This window comes from Microtus pennsylvanicus, chromosome 22 (genome assembly GCF_037038515.1).
Source record: "Microtus pennsylvanicus isolate mMicPen1 chromosome 22, mMicPen1.hap1, whole genome shotgun sequence".
NCBI classification, from domain to species: domain Eukaryota; kingdom Metazoa; phylum Chordata; class Mammalia; order Rodentia; family Cricetidae; genus Microtus; species Microtus pennsylvanicus.
The window spans coordinates 9,769,132-9,791,031 of record NC_134600.1 but is presented as its reverse complement, the minus strand read 5'-3'; the positions used below and the strand labels follow the sequence as shown (position 1 = coordinate 9,791,031).

Here is a 21,900-nt window from a genome sequence, read left to right as displayed (position 1 = left end):
GGGGGGTGCAGGAGTGTGCGGGAGTGTGTGCATGCAGGTGTGTAGGGAGTGTGCGTGCAGGTGAGGGTGCAAGCGTGTGTGCATGCAGTTGTAGGGGGTGCAGGAGTGTGCTCATGCAGAGGCCAGAGGAGGCCCTCCGGTGGTGTCTTCAACTGCTCTTGAACTTATTCCCTTGAGACAGAGTCCCTTGTGGGACCTGAAGACTACCCTTTGGATTGGCTGGCTTGTGGGCTCCCAGGAATCCACCTAGTTCTGCGTCCCCCACATTCCTAAGGCAGGTCTCAACATCAGCATGTTCATCTGTAATGCGAAGGAGCCAAAAGAGTTGTCAGTGAGGTCCCTCGAGGCATGAATTTTGCATTGACAATCCATTGTGGAACAGGCTAAAATAATGGTTCTTTTGTCATTCTCTTGGGGCTGTTGCTCTCGCTGGAAATCTCGGAGACAGATGCAGGCATCACATGAAGCAAGCGACAGCAAGGTCTAACTGAATAATGGCCATGTTTGGAGGTCCCTGCATCGTTAGAGAGTAAGAAAATGGTCTTTCAGGATACTTTGTTTTGAGAAACAAGCGTGTCGATCGTTGTGGATGGGAGGATAGAAAAGTGCAAGACCGGATGCATTTTCAAATCTGTAAATACTCCGGAACACTTTTGCTTCGCTCTCTCACGGCGCCAAGTCCTTGGTCGGGCGGAGTCTGCTGGGTAGAGCTGCGAGGTGTGAGTCTTGGGGTCAAAACAGTTTGCCTGCTAAGCCGGCACCAGGGCTGCGGAGCCTTCTCGGGGAAGGCCAGGGCCGGGGCCAGGGTGCAGGAGGTCACCTGCGGAGCCGGCGCCAAGCTGCAGCACCCGGCGTGCCGCGCCTGCTCCCACGCGGGCGGAGATCAGGTGATGTCGCAGCCCAGGTGGCTCCGGGGAGGTGGGGCGGGAGAGTGAAGCGGCCTGCTCACTTAGCTCTCGTACTCGGCTATGATGATCTAGATCCCTCTGGCGAGGTGGCGCCGCGTGGATATATCGCGTGCCGGGGACCGGCGTGCGAGCGGTGGCCCAGCCCTTTGGATCTCTCTGGCTGTGCCTGGGACTCGGCGCTGGGTGGAGTAGCCCCTGGCGGTGCCAACGCGGAGGGCGTGCTCAGTAGCCGCCGCTTCCCTTGGCTCCACCTGCTGGATACCACCCGGTGAGGGCCGCGAACTCGCGAGTAGAGCGGGGAGGGCGGGCTTCAGGAGGAGGAGCCGGGGGCACGGCCGCAGGACGCCCGCCCTCCGGGAGTGGCCACTAACTTGACCCAGCTGGCGTTCACGAGACGGCGGAGTCGCTGTCCCTGCAGCCCCGCCACGCTGCGCCCTTTCAGGCTGCAGCTCCCACCCTGACGCCACGCTGCGCCCTTTCAGGCTGCAGCTCCCACCCTGACGCCAGCGCCTTCCCCGGAGCAGCTCCTGACCCGGGAGCCCCGGCTGCGGCCAGGGGCATGAGGCTCGCCGAGCACCCACGCCGAGGCCGTGCAGACCCGCGATGGCTGCACAGCTACGCCGCCCCTGTGTAGGGTAAGTGAACATCTGGGAGGTGGGGGTCCTGCTCCGTTGCTGTGACCCTTTCCCATTCCAAGCCAGGAAAGCTGGAGTTGAGGGAGTTAATTGCATGGAACATTTCACAGCTGTCCCGGATACATCCTCACAACCCAGGTCCTTAATTGAGCCGCTAGCTCCGCCCTCCCGATCTTGTTCTCAGCCCTCAAATTCAAGTATTTCTTTGTGGGGTGCAGATTCCCTTCCCACCTGAAAAGTGAATGAAGGGTTTCAGGTCAAGGCCGCTACAGGCGCACGCCAACCTGTCAGGCTGTGCTGAGTGGCACATGACGAGCGAAGTATTGATGCCTTGTACTCTTGGAAGCCGGGGGAGGCTGAATCTTGAGGGGAAATCATGCAAATGAGAAAGAAGTGGAAGAGTAGACCCTTAGGTTCCTCAGCCGCCAGAGAAGGCTCTGAGAAGCAGGGAGTTTCTGTCTCCGGTCTGACCCCTCCCCGTCCTTTATTGGCGGTAATACCACACTGTAAACTAGTGACTAGCCACATAAACTGCTACATCTAAATAGCAGATGGAGATTTTGAGGTACAATTTCAGGGAATTAAAGCGTCTATTTTTACTGTGGCAACATCAGCAGGCAAATAATCTGGTTTTCCTTCGAATGAAGGTTGTTTATGGTTCCTGAGATAGCTCTCGTGCCCGTATAGATGGGGACTAACGTTATTTAAGCAGAATGGTTCTGGACAAAGTGTAACTTCAGATTTGACCCTTTTCTTCTTTCTAATAACTTTCTAGTACTTTCGTCTAGTGGTCTGCCTGCCCTGTCAATTTCAATAGACTGTCCCAACCTCACTTCTGGTAGAAGCTAGGTTTTGATTGGCCACTTCCATGCCAGAAAACTCCCTGTGTGTTTGGAGGTAACTTCCCGTTTGTGTCAGCAAGGCCACGCTGACAAGGGCTTCTGGGGACCTGTGTCTCCTCAGTCCTGCCCTAGCCAAGAACCTCCCGGCTTCTGAAATTACATGCAAGAATTCTTCTTTTTGCAAAGGAAATCTAAAACTTCCATCTGCAGTCCGTCCTATTCACCCCCCTCCCCCAAAAAAAGAAAATACAGAAAGAAAGGAGAAAAGAGACAGGAAAGGCTTGAAGCGACAGTTGTGTCTGTTTGGCTGGCAGCTGTGAGGAGGGAAACGTTAACTCACATGGTACATATAGGTGCTCAGAAGCCACGGCAGGCTTGTCTTTAATGAATAAACCAAAATTGATTAAACAGCGGTTTTATTGTGAACAGTCAGAACACGACTTTCTACCAAAAGTCAACTTGACCAAAACACCACAGATGTAATTTATTTGATGCCAGGTAGATTTTATTAATGTTTAAATTGTGCAGCTTCGTGCTTCCTAAGTGGACCGCTTTCTCTTTAAACCTTTAATCTCCACTTTAACAGAAACATTTCAACTTTGATTCTGACAGCCATTGTGTTAATTCTCCACATTTGAGAACGCCCAGCACGGGTCCTTTTGTGCTGAAGGTTGCGCAGTTAGGAGCCCAAGGCTTGGTGGAAAAGCTGCACAGTGAGGAGCCTGGGCCACGCTAGAAATGGCTTTGGAGGTTTGAACTTTGAAGCCTGGTACGCACTCTTCTACAGATCGTAAAATGAGGCTGATGCCATCCACTTTCAGGCTGAACTCCAAAGAACTGAGGAAGGCAGAAGAGAGATTGCCAATCTAGTTGGTCCCTACAGATATTAGTGAGTCAGGGAGTTCGGCGCTTAAACTGTTCTAGTCTGTCCGTGTTTTCTCTAAGGATTTCAGGAAAGGAAAGTTTAATCAAGTGCCTTGCGGGGGAAATAGCCTCCGGGTTTGACTCCGAGGGAACCAGTCAGCTTCCGACTGGTAGAAATACAGACCTCTGCCCCACCCCAGCCTTGCCTGCTCATGCCTTTAATTTTACTGGAGATTTATGTCAAATTAGTCTATAGGGCTTGGGAATTCTAATTCATTTTCTCCTGTATTTAGTATTAGATGCTAACATTGGGACCAAGTTGTGTGAGTGGTTTCTTGAGAACTTCCCACAGGTTTTCGGGAGATTCCCAGACGTTCATGTGTTCACGACTCGGGGTTCTCTCGGTTGTTAGCGTCTGAGTGATCGGAACGGGAAGGCATGGGCCGTTCACCGCTTCCGCTTGTCCTGTACTTCTCCCCATCCTTGCCAGCTTGATGCTCAGAAGGCAGAGGACAGCCGCTTTCCTTCTCTAATTAATTAAAGCACCATCTGCCTTGGGATTCTAGGGTTCTGCTAACTAGGGCCCATGTTCCATAGCAAATGCACAATGCAGAATATGCACCAGATTGGAGGCATCAGCATATTGGTAAGTTCCGAGTTTTGGCAATAGTAAATAACTCCAGATAGCTTGTGGTATGGAAAACACTATATTTTAAGAACTCATTTCTTAAAATGAAGAGTAGAGAAATCACACATTTTTCACAAGGGGCGGAAGGTAAACAGAGCCAAGAATCTAGATGGCAGAGACACAGGGATGCCAGGGAGTCCTTTGGAGTAGAGGTGTGTCTTCTGTGTGCCATCAGAACGTTGTAAACATTAACCCGAGTCCGCCTCTCCAACTCTGCAGAAGCTTTTGTATATGAACAGTCTGAACAAAGCGAATAGCATCAAATCCACTGCTTATGCCCAGCATGCAACACACTGAAGACACACAGGTTTCTGGAGAGCGGACATACTTTAGAAACATCCTTCCTCATGTGCTTTGAAACAGGGAAACATTCTGTGTCAAAGAAAAGAAAGGGAAAGGGGAAAAAAATGTTCTCCATGAGGAATGTTCTCACCAGGAGAGAGCACTTACAAGCTCAATAGTCTAGACACCTGGACATGAGAATTTTAGAGGCTCAGGGGAATTCTGGAGTTTGTAGAGAGGAGATAGGGCTTCCCCATCCTTGAAGACAGTCTTTGGTATAAGCAGGGAAGTGGGGAGAGGGTGCAGGGTGCAGATAAGGAGTGTGTGTGTGTGTGTGTGTGTGTGTGTGTGTGTGTGTGTGTGTGTGTGTGTGTGTTTCAAGTTAAGGAAGGGCCAGAAGCCAGAGGTGGACATGGATGCTGAGAACAGCCCAGCACTGAGGAGGAGGAGGTGCCGTTGTGTGAGTGCGAAGTCCGGAGCTTTTAAATGTGTTTCTGTGAGCCCGCCCTCCCCCGGACCACTGTCCCATCCGCCACAGGCAGCAGATGCGATAACTCCTTAGCTAAGACGTACAGAGTACGGCATCATGAAAGAATCCGTAAGCTCGAAATAGCCAACTTTTCCGAGTTCTTGTCTCTGTCCTAGCGTCAAGTGCATTTGAACTCCGAGTTCTCTTGCGTCTCCGCGCAAGAGCGGTGCTGCTTCTCAAGGCTCCGAATTAGACACACTGCTGCCTGGAGGTTAATTTAGTGCTCAGCACTTAATTCCCTCCTGCTGTTTGCACTCCCTACTCATTCTGATGGAGCTGAATTGGTTTCACTGTGTAGCATAATGCCTGAATTGAATGTAGAGGGAAGGAAAGAAACTCTTTCGCTGTCCTATGTCAGGGGCTAGTGCTTGAGAGTCCAGCTGCTAAAAGGCTTAATCACGTGAACTTAATCACGTGAACATGCAACACGCGACACCATGTGCCTTGAGAATTGGGTCTGAGGTTCTAGATCATTCTTTCTCCACTAATTGGCGAGAAGCTACGTCTCATTTTGCTCCAGGACGTATTTTTAGTACTGGAGGAACTAAGACTCAGTTCAGTATCTGCCCTCATCAGGGAGCGGCCAGGGAAAGCCTGCGAGGGCCACGGGAGACAATCGGCTTGGACAACATGACACGCGAGAGAGGCTTTCACAGCCAAAGAAAGGCGCACGTCACAGTTCTAACTTCCAGCTTCCAAATGACGGCTGCCAACCTTGAATTTATACGTCTTTTCATTACTACAGTCTTAAGACATAACTCACTTAAAATAATCTGATAATCCTAGGTTAAGGAGACACTCCAGAGAAAAAGGGAAGGAGAGCGACTCAGAGCAGCTCTGGTTCCAGGCGGTTGAGGATCCCCACCTGTTTTTTTTTTTTTTTTTTTTTAGCATGTCCGTGGTGGAGCCTTGTTTTTTAGCACGTAAAACTAAACCACCTGGTTACCGAGGACCTGCCTTGCAGAATCTCACACATCATCCTTGCACTTAGCCCTGCTGTTTTCTTGACCTAGCACTGAGAACCCGGCCCCAGGCATGAACGCATAAGAACTGTCTTAGTGAGCTGTCTCTTGGTGGGCAGCCACACGCTGTACGCGTCCCTTGAGCCAGATGTTCTGTTGGTGACCTTCAGATACGTCAGATTGTATTTATGCAAGTTCTAGCTTTTGCTTTTTTGACGCAGAGGAACATTAAGTGGAGTCTGTTTGTTTGACCATGTCGTTGAATCCTGTAAATTTATTATATTCCAAGTGAGTGATTCTCAATGTTACCAGAACAAAGACCCCCATTTAAGACTCAGTTTTCGTGGATCCTTAGAAAAAAAAAAAAGATCACGGAATTGTTGGATGAATTATTAGAGGACAAATAATGACAAATATGCTGTCATAAACTCAGTGACATATTTTAAAAAAAATAACTTGGGTATTTTGCATGCCTCTGCGGGGAGTGTAGTGTGTTTGGGCACACGCGTGTGTAAATGTGCCAGAGAAAGACACTGGTTCTCTTCTCCAGTCCCTTCCCATCTTGGTTTTTGAGACATGTTCTCACTGAGTCTGGAGCTCATGAGTTCAACTAGACTGGCCAGCAAGTCCTAGGACTCACCTTGTCTCTGCAACCCCAGTGCCAGGATGCTGGATGCATCTTCATGTCTCCTCTCTTCTCTGTTAAGTACATGGTCCTGTGGATTGAACTGGGATTCTTGTGGTTGCATGGCAAGCGCTTTACTGAGCCATCTCCATCGTTCCTTCAAGGAGGTTTTTTTTTTAATGAATTAGCATTTTGATTAAGTATATTTACATGGAAACTGATACCGCATAAATATACATACATGTTTGAGATGTGTGTGTATGTGCGTGCATGCATGTGTGTGTGTGTGTGTGTGTGTGTGTGTGTGTGTAGGCTTGCATTAATTCTAGGCAAAGCCCATTTAAAAGCCACAAGGTGAAGCAGATAGCTTCACAGAACCCTGTGAGAGGTTTAGAATGTGACGTAAAATGAGCCAACCATAAACCCAACCTAGAGTTTAAAGTGAGCTTTTAGCTGTTCTCTGCCTGTTCATCTATCTGACAGATTTGAGTTGTGGTTTTGCTTGGTTTGTTTGTTTGTTTGTTTGTTTGTTTTTGAGGCAGGGTTTCTTGGTGCAACTGTCCTCACTGTTCTGGAACTTGCTTTGTAGACCAGGCTGGTCTCGGATTAGAGATTTGATTACCTCTGCCACCCAGGTACCGGGGTTAAAGGCATGCGCCACCACCCCCGGCTGAGTTATTTTCTTATTATTTTTTAGATAATTTTTCCTTGTGTGTTGTCTGTGACAGCTTCAAACTCTGGGTCTCCTGAGCTGTATAATTTCAGGCACCTGTCACTATGCTCAGTTTTATTAGGTCATTTTAAACTGCACTGCTTGCTTTGGTTTATTGATTTATGCCCTTTTCTGTATCATTTATGTCCGTCTTACCTGGGATTAATTTTTCCTTTTTAGTTTAAGGTGAAATTGGGTGACCAATTTAAGCTTTGTTTTTGCTACAAGGATTCAAGTCTATATAATTTATTTTACATTGAAAGATTCATTTAAGGATTTTAATATACTGTAGCATTTATTGAGCTGGAAATAAATTTAATTCCTTTTCAATCTCCTCTCCACCCCATGGGTGACTTAACAATGATGCGTTTCCAAATACGTGGGACTTTTCCCACAATTTTATTTTATTTATTTAACAACTTTATTGTTTAAAAAAAGTAATACTAGGGCAACTGGGATATATATCTGTAGAATTTCAAGCCTCGACCTCTGTTCGACTCTCCTATACTCAGTCTGCCCTGGTGAATGTCCCATAAGCACGTGACAGGAATGCCCTCATTTCTGAGTCTCTGTTCAGTGGACCATGCTAAAACGTAGATTCATTTTGTCTCCGCATAATCCATTCCTGCTAAGCAATATAAATCTCCCAGCTGTGTTGTGGCTTATTTCTCCTTTTAGTTCTGCCAAGTTATGGTTCTTCATGTATTTCCAAACTATCAGTCACATACATATGTATATTTAAACTGCGCCTCTTACAGACAGAGTGTAGTTCGTATTTCCAAAAGACATTTCGGGATGAGTTCTGGGTTCACAGCGTAATTGAGTGGGAGGTGTAGAGTCCTCAGACATCCTGACTGCAATCTCTCAGCTTCCCAGACTGCTGGCATCCCATGGAATGACACCCGTGTTTCACAAGAAGCAACTGCTTTGCTACGCCATGACCACCTAAGGTCCACACTTTATATTAGGGTTCCCTCTTGGTTTTATAAAATTCATGGGTTTTGACAAGTTTAATACCCAGCATTATAGCAATATAAAATACTTTCCCTGCCCCCAGAATCGTCTGTTCACCTGTCTCCTACCAACCTCCATCCATCATCCTGTACCCGTCTTTCATTGTCTCCAGAGCTTTGCCTTCTCCAAAATGTCAGAGTCGGAGCGACACAGCACGCAGTCCTTTCAGACGGGCTGAATACCTCACTTCTGTCTAGTGCTGAACACTGTCCTGTTATCTAGATGTACCTCAGTGTATCCACTCAGTGTATCCACTCAGCAACTGAGGGCAAACTGGTTGTTCCTAAGTCTTAGCAGTTGCAAAAAAGACACCGGAGTGTGGACTTCTGGGTGGGCCTTCATTTTCACTTGGGTGGTGGCCAAGCAGTGACGTTGTTGGATTGTGGAGAAAGAGTGTGTTCACTGGGTAAGAAGATGCTAATCTGTCTCCAACGTGACTACATCACCCGTGTTCTCACCTCCAACGTCACACTCAACTCCGTCTGGGGCTTTGGACTGTCCACTACTCTATTAGGTTATGCTGTATCTGAGCGCTGGTCTAACCTGTAATTCCCTAATGCCATATGATGATTTTCTTAACTGCTTAGTCGCCTTCTGAGTCTTCCACAGTGAGGGGAAAGTCTGCATGTTTTGATCAAATACTTCAGTTTTATTTTTGAGTTTTTGGAGTTCTTTGTACACTTGGATTTTAGTTTAGTTTAGGGTTTTTTTTTTACTTTTTATTTATTTATATTTTAGGTATGAGTTCCCTGTATATACACCTGCATTCCAGCAGAGGGCACCAGATCCTATTATAGATGGTTGTGAGCCATCATGTGGGTGCTAGGAATTGAACTCAGGACCTTTGGGAGAACAGCCAGTGCTCCTAACCACTAAGCCATCCCTCCAGCCCATGGGTTATAGCTCTTATCTAAGCCATTACAGTGTTTTCTCCACGCCAGTGCCTGATCTCATTTTATTTAAGTGTCTCATAAAGAGCGGAGCTTTTAATTCTCGTGAGAACAAGCAGTCTTTTACTTAGCACGCCTTTGGTGTTGGACCTAAAAAGGTCACCAACAAACCTGAAGTCATATATAGGCTTTTTTGTTGGTGGTGGTTTGTTTGGTGTGTGTGTGTGCTGTGCTGTGCTGTGCTATGGACATGTTAGGTTTTAAGTCCACAAACTATTGTGAGTTCATCTTATTTTCTTTGCAAGTGTACACTCACTTCTCAGACCACTTGCTGAAGACTGTGCCCTCCACTTCTCAGCTTGGACCCCAAATCAGTTGGCGATATTTGTATTTCATTTCGCTACTATTTTTTTAATCTATCTACCTATTTTTATTTATTTGGAGAGCACTAATTTCTCATTTGTGAGTGGTTATCAGTTGGAGATAGCTTTGGGGTTAGGGACGGGGGCTTGTGTCCACTTCTCTCAGCGCTGGGATCCTGTCTGACACAGATCTGGGCAGGTCCTGTGTCTGCTGCCATAGTCTCTGTGAGTTCATCTGTGCGTCATTCAGTCACGCTGTGTTCAGAAGACCTTGTTTCCTTGGATTTTATTTTTTGACTAAATAATTTGTTTGTAATTGGGGATTTTAGTCTATTTTCTTCTGAGTGGTTTTTACATGGAAGGGGGATATCTGTCTTCTCTTTGTGTTTTGACTGTCCTTTTGAATTTGTGCTTCTGGAGGTTGAACTGCTCATACGTTAGTCAAGGCTAGCCCAGAGCGGTACCCCCAGGCCTTTTATTTTTATATGACCTTTTAAAGTCATGGTGTAAGTTTCCTAAGCAGGATGAAAACTCATCACCATCTTGCCCCTGCCTCCTGAGTAGCTGAGAGGACAAGAATCACCAGGCCTGGCCACGTTCATTTGTAGCATTCTTTTTTTTTTTTTTTTGGTCTGTCGAGACAAGGTTTCCCTGTAACTTTTCCAGCCTGTCCTGGAACTAGCTCTTGTAGACCAGGCTGGCCTCAAACTCACAGAGATCCGCCTTTTTTTCCCCCATCTTTTTCTTCTGCGCTTCCCCTTTCCCGTCTTCTGAGTTTAAGGCATGCAATTCTTCACAGCTTGGATACTGAATGATACTGAATTATCTTCTTTGTGGCTGCTTTGTTTTGATTTTTAAATATTTCCCTCTCATTTTCCACGGCTCACTTATTTCAGATAATATACCTCTTTCTTCTTGCGTTTGTATTTTCTCTTAATTGTACAATGCCAATTTTGCCAATGAGATTCTGATTAATTTTCATGATCATATTTTTCCTTCATGTCCTTGGATATATTTATTTGAAAGTTTGAGTAAGTTCTATTAAATTCTGTTAACTATTGAATGTTGGGCAACATGGGGGTCTGTCTAGCAGTATGCTGGCTAGTTTTACGTCAACTTGACACAAGCTAAAGACATCTTCGAGAAAGGAACCTCAGCTGAGAAAATGCCTCCATATGGTTTGGTTGTAGGTAATTCCATAGGGCATTTTCTTAATTGGGGATCCAGGGAGGAGGGCCCTGTCATTTTGGGTGGAACCATCCCTGGGCTGATGGTCCTGGGTGCTGTAAGAAAGCAGACTGAGCAAGCCACGAGGAGCAGACCAGTAAGCAGCACCCTCCATGGCCTCTGCATCAGCTTCCACCTCCAGGTTCCTACCTGGGGTGAGCCCCTGTCCTGACTTCAATGGTGGACTGCAGTGTTGAAGTGTGAGCTAAATCAACCCTTTCCTTCCCAGGTTGCTTTTGACCATGGTGTTTCATCACAGCAACAGAAACCCTGACCAGGACAAGTAGCCATCTCTTTTCTTGACTGTAGGTCATTTTCTCATTTCTCTTCGTGACTTGTAGTCTTTTTTAGGGGATGTTGTGTATTGCTAACATTTTGAATAGAGTCTGGATTGTGTCATCTTTGTTTAAATGACGATTTTACGCTTAAAGTGAGACTACTTCTGTTCAGCCCACGCGCATGCCTGGCTGCCTCTGTTTAGAACTGAAGTCTTCCTGGAATATGACTTTCTCACTTATTCATGTGTCGTCCGTGACTGTTTCTGTGCTATGAGTATATTAGCGGGTACTTGCGTCATATGCTGAGTGCGTGTTTGTCTGTTCAGACTGCTTCAACCAAATACCATAGACTGTTTACAAACAGCAGGGACACACTTCTGACTGTCATGTGCAAGATTAGTCCAGTTCTGCCCAGACACCAGCAGATCCAGAGTCGGCCCTGGAATCAAAGGTGCCGCACCCTCTCATGGCAGTGAAGGGCGGGAGTTTGGGGTTCCTTTACAAGGTCGGCATTACTGTGATCCTATTTCCCAGAGTTCCCAGTTTCACACTGCCATGTGAGGGATGAAATGTCAGTACGGCATTGGGGGAGCTGTCACAAGCACTGTCTACAGTGATGGCTGAGCCGTCTAAGCCACATACTGCCTAGTTCCTTAAGACCTTTGCCAGAGCCTTGTTCTTGTTATTTCTTCTTTTGGGAACTGTATGTATGTATGTATGTATATATATATATATATATATATATACATACACACACACACATAGTTATCTATATATTATTTTTTCTTGATATACACACACACACACACACACACACACACACACACACTTTTTTCTATGCTCTCCTATTAGGTCCATCCGATGTGCAGCTGGCAGATTCTCCCCCACCCAATGACCTTCCTCTTCCCTCGACTGTTCCTCAGCTGTGCACAAGTTCTTTAGCTTTATGAAGTCTGCTTGTCCACTGTTGGCCTCAACTCCTGGGCCAACAGAGCCCTACTCGTAAAATCCTTTCCTGCACTTATCTTACATGAAAGTGCCTATGTCCTCCGACAGTGTTAGTGTTTCAGGGTTCAAACTCTATGGTATTTGATTCACGTGAAGCTATTTTTTATGCAAGTGACAGATACTGGTCTGATGTCATTCTCCTCTATGTGGACGTCCAGTTTGCTAAGCAGCATTTGTTGATGCTGCTGCCTTCTCTCCACTGTGTTTCTGGCCTCTTCATCAAATTTCAGGTGGCTGTCAGTATATGTACCCATTTTTGGGTCTTTCTCTTTTTGTATGTTGCTAGTACCACACTGTTTTTATTACTATAGCTCTATAATATATCTTGAAATGTGGAATGATAAATCTCTCTACTACTGTTTTGTCAGAATTGCTTTGGCTGTCTTAGGTCTCCACTGTGTATGAATTTTTGGGTGCTGTTTATTTCTGTAAAGACTGATATATGTATTTTGATTGGGATTGCATTGAATCTATATCACTTTGGGCAGGATGGTCATTTTCACAATATTAATTCTAACAACCCACGAATATGAGAGGTCTTTATATTTCTTAATGTCTTCAGAGATTTGGAGTTTTCATTGTAGAGATCCTTTTACCTCCTGGGTTAGGTTTATTCCAAGATATTTTATTATCTGAGGCTATTGTAAGTGGGAGTGTTGCCATGATCTCTTTCTCAAGAGTATTTGTTGGAGATGTAAATAAAGATGCTGTAGGGTTTTGTAAAGTTGATGTTGTATCCACCACTTTGCTGAAATTGTTCTTTCTAGAAGTTCTCCAGAAGACTATATGTTTGGCCTCTTATGCATAATATATCATCTACAAATAGAGATAATTTGACTCCTTTTCCTATTTGTATCCCTTGCTGTACTGTCCCAGTTAGTACTTTAAGCACTAGATTGAGGAGGAATGGACAACCATGTCTTCTTAATTTTACTGGGCTTGAGTATTCCTCTACTTAGGAAAATGTCGGCTGTGGGTTTTCATATGTATCCTTTATTGTGCTGAGGTTTATTTCCTCCAGTCCTGTTCTAGGATTTTTATCATGTATGTTGGATTTTTCTCTAATACTTGTTTTTCCTGTGTCTATTGAGATTATATGATGTTAAGCCCACTTATATGATTTATTTATTGACTTATGTACATTCAACCATTGCATCTCTGGGATAAAGTCAACTTGCTCCTGCATGGTGGGTTAATCTTTTGACATGTGCCTGTATTCTATTCACAATTACTTTGAGAACTTTTTTTTAATTTGTGCCCATCAGACACATTGGCCTACAGTGTTTTTTTTTTTTCATGTGTGTTCCTGTTTCGTTACCTGTATTTGAGTAATACTGGCTCCACAGATGGTGTTTCGGAGTGTTCCTTATGTTATTCTTTTTTTTTTCTTAAAATTTAAGTATTGGCTGAAGATATTTGAAAGTCAAAGTTGAATAGATATATGCTTTTAATTCATTTGGGCTGGGCTTTTTTTTTGGTCAGAGGTTTATTATTATTATGTTTATTATTACTGTTTCAGTCAATTCATTTGTTATGTTCAGGTCCTTGACCTCTCTTGGTATAACTTTGGTGTTTCTATGTACCTAGAATTCACGTTTCTTTTAGATTTTCCAACTTGATGAAGTGCTGGTTTTCTGAGTATTCCCTTATAATATTCTGAATGTTTTTAGTGTCTGCTGTAAATGTCTCACCATTCACTTCCATTAATTTGGAGCCTCTTTCTTTTCGTTAGTTGGCCCAAGAATATATCAATCTTGTTTATTGTTTCAGAGAACCAGCTCTTTAGACTCATTGATCCTTTATATTAATTTTTTATTTCATTAATTTCTACTTTGGTTTTTATTTCTTGCTGTCTACTGGATTTGGGCTTGTCTTCTGTCTTTCTAAATTCTTGAGTTGTATCATTATGTCATTTATTTATGCTCCTTCTGGTTTTGTTTTGAATATAGGCATATTCAATATGGAGCTATAAGGGGTACTTGAAGAACTTTTTAAAAAGTGCCTCAAAGGTATTATTGTTTTCATTTTCATTTAGTTCCATAAACTTTTAAAAATTTGACTTCTGTTTTGGCCGGTTCATTGTCCACTAATGAGTGGTTTAATCTCCATGAGTTTAACACTTAATAGAAATTTGTTTGCGATCATTTTTAAGTTTTATTGCATCATGGCTGAAAAGGGCAGTTGGAATTATTTTTTTCTGAATTTAAGATTGTTTTTTGCAACCTAGAATGTGGTCTATTTTAGAGATGCTTCCGTTAGCTGCTGAATAGAATGTATGTTCTTTGGTGTTTGAATGGAATATTCAGCTATTAAGTCCATTTGATGTAAAATGTCTAAGGTTTCCCCTATTCTTTTTCCAGATGAGTTATCTATTTATCTATCTATAAAGTGCATTATCGAAATTACCTACTAGTACTGGGCTGGTATTAACCTACCTTTAATTTCAGCCCTATGCTTTTTTGTGAAATCGGGTGCCCCAGAGTTGCTCCATGTGTGTTTAGTATTGTAATATTATCTTGGTTAATTGTTGCCTTGATCAGGAATGAAGTGCCCTCCTTTTCCTCCTGTGTAGCTTTAGATTGAAGTTGAATTTTGTCAGATATGTGAATGGCAACTGCTGCTTCCTTTGGTCCCATTTGCTTGGAGCACTCTCTCCATCCTTTCAATTTAAAGTGGTGCCTACAGCCAAGTCTCTGTCGATAACAGGAAGATGATATTGTTTTAGTTTACTCACCTAGCCTATGTCTTTTGATTGGAGAATCCATACATTTTTAAAGTTATTATTCAAGGGTGTGTATACTGAAGTAATTTTCTTGACTTTTTTGCTGTTTTCGTTGTGCTTTGCATTTCATTAATTATAGCTTAATTTTTTTAAGAGTCTCTTGGACATGCGTATTCCTCTCTTCAGTCTAAAGTACTGCTTCCAATATTCTATAGGATCATTTTGGTAGACACGCAGTTTTTAGGCTGTTTATATGAGGAGAACTTTTTTCTCCTACCGTTTCTGTTAAATAGTTTTCCTAGATACAGTGGTTAAGGCTGCCATCATGTCTTTTAGAACTTTAGAAAGCATTCCTTCAAGCTCCTTTGGCTTACAAAGTTTCCACTAAGAAATCCACAAAGAATACTTTGGTGAATTTGCCTTTCTATGTAACGTTTTTTCTCTTGCAGCTTTAAACACTCCTTCTGTATGCATAATTAGAGTTTTAAGTGTGGTAGCTCATAAGTAGCTTCTTTTCTGGTCTTGTCTCTTTGGTGTTCTGTATGCTTCTTGTATCTATAAGGGTTGTCTTTCCTTAGTTTGAGGAAGTCTATTTTTATATTTTTAAGCTCTGGTCTATGCCATTGACTTGGGATTCTTCTTTCTCATCTATGCCTTTAATTAGAAGATGCAGTCTTATCTTGGCATCCCACAGTTCCTGCATGTTCTTTTCCTGTGTTTAATTTTTTCATATTCTTTGCTTATGTGATCTAATTCCTTCATCTTCAATATTCTATCTTCCACTTAAACCATTCCATGTGTATGACCTTCCTCCACGTTTTTTCTAACTGGGATACTACATTTTCCAATTCTATCTTCATTTCAGTTTGACTCTCCTCAATATTTGTCTCTTTATCAAATTTGTTTTTCAAATTCTCGATTGCCTTTGTCATTTCATTCAGCCTTATTTTTGTGGGATTTGTTTGGGGGGGGAAGCATCACACAACACATTTTTTCTCTTTATGTTCTTTCTAAGTTCGCTGAGCTGTTTTTGTCTTAAGCTCCTTGAATTCTTTGATGAAGTCTGTGACTGTTCTTTTAAGATCTGTGCCCTGCGCCTCAGTAAGGTGATTCTTACTAGAGAACATTTCTAAGTGACTGCTTTTTAGAGGAGACGGTTTTGTTCTTTTCTATTCTGTTTTCCGATGAGGTTTGTGCATGTGGATATTTTTCTTGTTGGTTGTATGTTCGATGCGGACCCTGCAGATGGGGAAGCACACTGGCTGTGTGTTCTGACCCAGGTCTGGAGGTTGGAAGGGTTTGGGAAGAGCCCCTCAGTCTGAGCTGGAGCACTGGATGTGGGACTGGGCTCTATCCACAGATTGAGGTGAATGCAGGTAGTTTGTGGAGCCGCTAGGCTAGACTAGAGCCCAAAGTGCGCTGGCCAGGCTAGACCTGGAAGGTAGCTTTAGGATGGGGAGATAGGATAAGGTCTAGGATAGAGGGCTGAGCAGGTGTATCCTGGTCCAAACCTGGAGCTTGGGAGAGTGCAGATGGGATTCCTCAGGATGGGCCACAGCACTGAGTATGGACCCAGAAGAGTGGTGTTGAGTGCAGGAGGCATAGAGATGAGAGAGCAGGCTTACCAGGCAAGGTCAGAGTGCAAGGTGCTCTGCCGTGGCTGGAAATGGAAGACAGGTAGAGGATGGGGCCACCGGATAAACTTACTTCTGCCCCTTTGTTTATGACAGGGTACTCTAATCATTTCCATGTTAATTCTGTCCAGTGACGATATCACTTCTCAGTCCAAAATAGATTCTGTGGTAAGTAATTGCATGCTCTGTGTTAGAGATCTGTAGCCAAGGTAGACCCAGTGTCAATGAGCTGAACAGAGCAAACAAGACACTCAACACATTCTATACCCCCTTTGAAAAACCTCCCTAAAAACCAGAACATGAAGTGTGACATACAAAACCAATTTAAAAGCAGAAGCCTGGAATTCCTTTGTCCCCCTTTTCTTTTTTTTATATATCTTATTTTTTAAAAAATTATTTTTATTGAACTACATATATTCCCCCCTTTTTATCCTTACTTAGTGGTGGGGACTGAGTATATTAAGAGAAAAACCATATATTTAAAGAAAAATGTAAAGCAGTAATTTCCAAAGGGTTAATTTTTCTAGGCTTTGAGTACAAACTATTAAAAGTGAGTTGACATATATAGTAGCTTTTACTTTCTAGGGACTAGAGGTCTCAAAAATAACAACTTTCATTTTATGACATTTTGGTGTTCTGTTTGAAATCTATTCAGGTACTGTGGGCAGGAATTGGTGGCTGCATGTCCTTAACGTGGCCACCTATAGAAGTCAATTCGTTCCGTGACAACACCACTTAAGAAGCAAAGGCATGCCTCAGAGTGTAGCCTGCTCACTGTTTAAACACCGACAGGGGTAGCATGAGGGTACTCTGGTATAAGAAACCTTTGTTTTAAAATAACTCCATAGGATGGTATTTCATTCAGAAAGAAAAAGTAAAAACCCAGGTGGCTCCTCAATGTCTGTGTTATCCAGTGCACACACAGATGTTAAGACCATTATCCTCATCTGGCCAGGGGACAAAGTCAGACCTGAACAGCAGCCTCAGATGGGTGAGCTCACAGGGATGGCGACAGGAGCACGCTTCGCTTTATTCTTCCTAAGAGTAAGGATCAGAGATCAGCAAACACTTCCTGCCAAGGACCTGTGGGTTCCATCTGTCCTAACTATCCAGTGCCACCATGGTTAGCAAGACCCAACCATACACCATACATAAACAAAGGAGCCACGTCCTGGTGAACTTTCTTTGTAGACAATGTTTTGTTTTGGTTTTGAACGTTCTGGAAGCAGCAGTGGTTGCCACAGCTTGCGCAGCTGTGGGTGTGTGGTCACGGGAGATGAAGAAATGGCAGACATACACAGAAAAGCTGGGAAGAGGCGGGATACTTACAGTGCACACTGCCAACATCCATACTCCAACCAGGGGAAGGCTTTGCTGTTTCCCTGAGCCTGGAGCCCTGGGACCCTAGAGAGTAATGTTCATGACATGAACGCTCGCTCATTCCTGCAGGGGGACGTCTGCTGCCAAAGGGGACACCGTCAAATCAGACGCTGAATAAAAGGACCCAGATTTCAAATGGTTATTTTGAAGGATTGATTTTAAAACTGCCTAATTACATCCTGTGGGACACCCCCACCCATGGGGGCAGCAGAGAGAGGGTGGGAAGAAGAGACAAACAACAGAAAACACAAAGGAGGATGACTTGGGAGGGGTTTGGTGGTTTGATGATATGACTAAGGAGTAGAAGGTCGTAGGGAGACTATGCTCAAAGTACATTATATATGTGTGAAATTGTGAAAGAATAAAAAAAGCAAAACAAAAATTTGTGGGTAGAATTCAGTCCAAGAACGATCACTTGTCAGTGTAAAATTTTACTTCATTTACTTTGATATGATTTTCAAAATGTCTGGCGAGTGTCCTGTCGTTCCCACTGAGTGACTTCTCCAGCTTTGGCTCCTGGGGTTGGTTGCTGAGAACCCCGTTTTTCTCACAAGGAACTAAGGACTTCCGGGTCACCACACCATGCAGAACCTTGCGGTGACAACTCCCTTCTCTCGGCAGGTGAACACGAGACCCGAGGAGTGCTGAAAGGGGCCGGTGGTTGTCAGAGCGGCCCGAGAGGAAGCCTGGTCACCGCTGCCGTCAACAACCCTGCGCTGTTTCCCGAAGATGCTGTTGACGTTGTCTTAATTAACACCGCTCGCCTTCAGTCCGCCAAAGCTTTTCATCATGGGCTGCATGAAGTCAAAGGAAACGTTCCCCTTTCCAACCACATTAGACATCCACAAGCTACATGAGAGCGAAATAGCTTTCATGCCCGATGACAGGACCCCTTCTCCAGTTAGACCCCAAGGCCACGAGGAAGTGAAGACACTCCCGGAGCCCAGTCCCGTGATCCTCGAGTTCGCAGAGCGTCTGGCCAATGAGATCGTGCAGGATGCGTTGCAGCAGTGGGCGTGCGAGAACATCAAGTACTACAACATCCCCTACATCGAGAGCGAGGGCTCGGACACTGCCATCGCCACCGGGTGACGGCGTTCCGCTAGGCTCTGGATGCGGTTGGTGCTAGTTTAAATACACGAGAGAAGTTTCAAAACCCCACCTGGATGTACAGCCGTGTCTATGATATTAGGGTAGCGACGCTTACGATGACATACAGTTTTAGGCAGTTCTATGTTAACATCGATGTATATCTGCTCCATCTTGAATTTGGGTCACAGGAAGGAGGGGCAGAGGCCTTGCGGCACCCAGCAACCAGCTGAGCTGTCTGCCCAAGCATGTTCTCCCTGAGGCAGTGATGGCATATCACCAAAGAAAACACTGAATAAAAAGTGCCCAAGTTTCAAATGGTTATTTTAAGGGATTGACTTTAAAATGACTATTTCTGTTTATACCAAAAAAATTAAAGAAAAAAAAAAGCCCAGACCAGGAAAAGGGGTTTCCTTAAAATGTCTTGACAAAGAACTGAACTCCAGCCATAGCGGCCCACAGCCTGTCTGCAGGTCAGGGACTGCCCACTTCCTGACACCGTAACTTAAAACCAGAGAGCCGGCAGGAAACGGGGCTGCCTCGGATGCTCTTACTAGGAAGTTCATTTATAGGTGAGGATAACTGCCGCCCTGGGCCTCAGGGCCAGCCCACTGCTTTGCCTGGATGATTTAAACATTGCCCATTACAGCCATCTTTAAAGGATAATTTATAGGAGCCATGACATTAGTTTACGGGATTGAATTAAGAAGCCCTTTGACACCTTTTATCCAATATGTCTTAATGACAGAAGCCCAGTCTGCAAGGTGACAAGCCAAGCCCAGTGTCATGGCTAAGCATGGGTAAAGCCTCCTGCAGTGCTGGGGCGGGTGCAGAGCCAGCATACAGGGGGTTGTAATTCTCCTCCACTAGACAGCAGAACAGAACACTCCTCCCCAAGGGAGCACCTATGTGGGATTTAGCAGTCACAGGGTGCTCTTAGCCACAGATTATAGAAATGTTATAAATTAAGCATTTATAGTATATACATTAGTGTGTACTGTTTTATTTATTTAAAGAACTATATAAAGCTCAATAGCAACAGAAGACATTGGGCAAAGCCAGTGGAAGAACGGAGCCGACTGTCCAGGATTGTCACCAAGCTGTGCTAGACACCAGGTCTAACTAGAGAGAGAAACGGCCCACCCACACCAGCCCTTCAGCTATGTGTTTTATCAGTGTCCTTGAAACCCAAAACCACTGGAGAAAGGCTTTTGGTATCACTAATGAGATAAATAGGTACTTTGCTTTGCCAATAACAAGAAACGTTGCCTCTAGTTTTCATAATGTGCTGAAACCAAGCCAAATAGAGTGAATTCTCCAAGTTTTAGGAGCAGAGAGGCTGTTAAAGTGAGCTGTTTTTCAGTTTGCTTTCAGATACCTGGCCACTCCGCTAATTTTACTAAGCCATGGGAAGCATAGTACCCCGCTACACCTGCAATCCAGTAGCTCACAGAACTAAAGCAACCCCTCCTGTTCCTGGCTCTGCACAGACGTCCCTCCCAGAGTGGAGCCCTTTCCCGAAGTACAGTCTCTAGTTTGCAGAGCAGCACAGCTTCCAGCAGCTGTGCTGATGACTCGGGTCACCAGTTTCTCACTCATCTAGTTTCTCACATGAGGTCACCTGGTGCAAGGTTTCCTGTTATTCAAAATATACAATTAAGTATATAGAGTATGTATGCTGGTCATAACAGAAGACATGTACACAGAGATAACAGCAAGTGGGTTGGGGTTACACATATTTCAACTTCTCGTTTCTTCCTTGTTGACCCCCACCCCCCAGGGTGGAGCAAAGGTGTCTGCCAGGTCTGCATCTAGCTAGAGGTCTGCTCCCAGCTGCCACCCCCTTTCAGCAAGTATGAACGGTTTTAGCGTGAAGTAAGCACTGTGCCCTCACCTAGTCAGGCTTTAACGATATAGAATCTTCTAAGAGACCTGTCTTTGGAATATATGAGAATTGCACATCCGCCCATGAACAAGGAACCACAAGGCTTACCTAGTAGGTGGATAAACCATGTGTGACGAAGGAGTCGAGCAAACTTTATACCACACTGGATAGTTGTCAGGACAGAGTTTGCACTTAGCGAGACACCATTGATAAGAAATCAGCCTCCTTTCACGCCTTCGCATTAAACATCTGATCCTCATTTGAAATCTTTCATTAAGGAGAGAGGAGAGAGAAGGGAGGCCCATAAGCAGAAAGACGGCGGACTCCTTCGGTACTGGACTCATAGCCCGGTGCTCATAGCATCCGTGTAGGGGCGGAGGGATGCTATCAGCACAGAGGCGACCGCGGAGGGAGATCAGTGGAGGAAATCAACGTGCCAATCCTTATGTGCTAAGACTCTAAATGCCACAATGCGCTTCGCTGTAGTCTCTGGTACCGTAACCTTTTGGTCACGGGCCTTCGATCTAGAACTCTCCCATCTTAGCTGCCTTATCAGTTCTTTGCAAACTACCTAGACCTGTTATCACTTAAAGCACAATTTTCAAGGGGACGCAAAGGACTTTGTATCAAATGTCCCCTAGGCATTAAAATAAATGCACAGAAACGGGAAGCTATGCACGTCCTGCTCCGTCCCCACTGGCCCTGTGGGAGGGGACAGAGTACACGTCTACACTTTATTACTTTAGAAATCAGAAGCTATACATGGACACATGATGTCAAGAAACAGTAATGTGTGTGTCGGTCTATACACATGTAGTATCTATGTGAAATGACGCAGCCAGCCATGGGTTTCCCCGCGGAGCCGGAAGTGCTAGCTCTAAAGAATTCTCTGTCACTTTATCTACGAAACTCATTTTGTTAGCAAAGTCCCTTCTGTAGGAGTTAACTCCGAAGTGCTATATTTTCCCAAAAAATTTTGTGAAAATGTTTTTTTTTTTGCAAGTATAATAAAAGTCCAATTAAATGAGCTATCAGTACTTACTTGATTGAAGCAAACACTTGTGGTGTGGTCCACCGATGTCTCACATAAAGACTTCTAGGATGTCTTGCTAACATGGACACAGACAAGCCCTTGGGTTAAGGTCTCATTTTGGAGCTTTAAGAATATAGCTATAACACGTGGTCAATATCGTGGTATTATTTCTGAACTTTCTGGAGAAAAAGGCCGTCACGATAAAAATTGAGAGCTGAGGAAAAGTAGCCTCCACCTGTGTGGGGAGGTGCAGGCATGAGCCCAATGTTCCTTTCATTTCTGTTGGTTTTGTTCTTACCTCAATTCTCTTAGTTTTTCCAGGAGCCTGGGA

General features: G+C 44.4%; 1 protein-coding gene across 3 annotated transcripts; it reads left to right on the top strand.

Annotated features, from left to right (window-relative positions):
• Positions 1-447: 447 nt before the first annotated feature.
• Akap19 (A-kinase anchoring protein 19) lies at positions 448-21,563 on the top strand. 3 transcript variants are annotated; one of them, XR_012908871.1, is made up of 3 exons: positions 448-529; positions 18,184-20,230; positions 20,268-21,563. XR_012908871.1 is itself a non-coding variant. In XM_075956510.1 (2 exons), exon 1 carries the CDS (start codon positions 18,352-18,354, stop codon positions 18,652-18,654), a length of 303 nt encoding a protein of 100 aa, XP_075812625.1. In that variant the 5' UTR covers positions 18,214-18,351; the 3' UTR covers positions 18,655-18,680; positions 20,015-20,094. The 3 variants fall into 3 exon arrangements, 1 of the variants encoding a protein (XP_075812625.1); XR_012908870.1 differs by lacking the exon at positions 448-529 and adding an exon at positions 1,277-1,543; XM_075956510.1 differs by lacking the exons at positions 448-529; positions 20,268-21,563 and having other exon boundaries at positions 18,214-18,680; positions 20,015-20,094.
• Positions 21,564-21,900: the final 337 nt, after the last annotated feature.

Coding starts and splice junctions, on each gene's coding strand:
- Akap19 (XM_075956510.1), top strand. CDS start 18,352: ATGGGCTGCATGAAGTCAAAGGAAACGTTCCCCTTTCCAACCACATTA.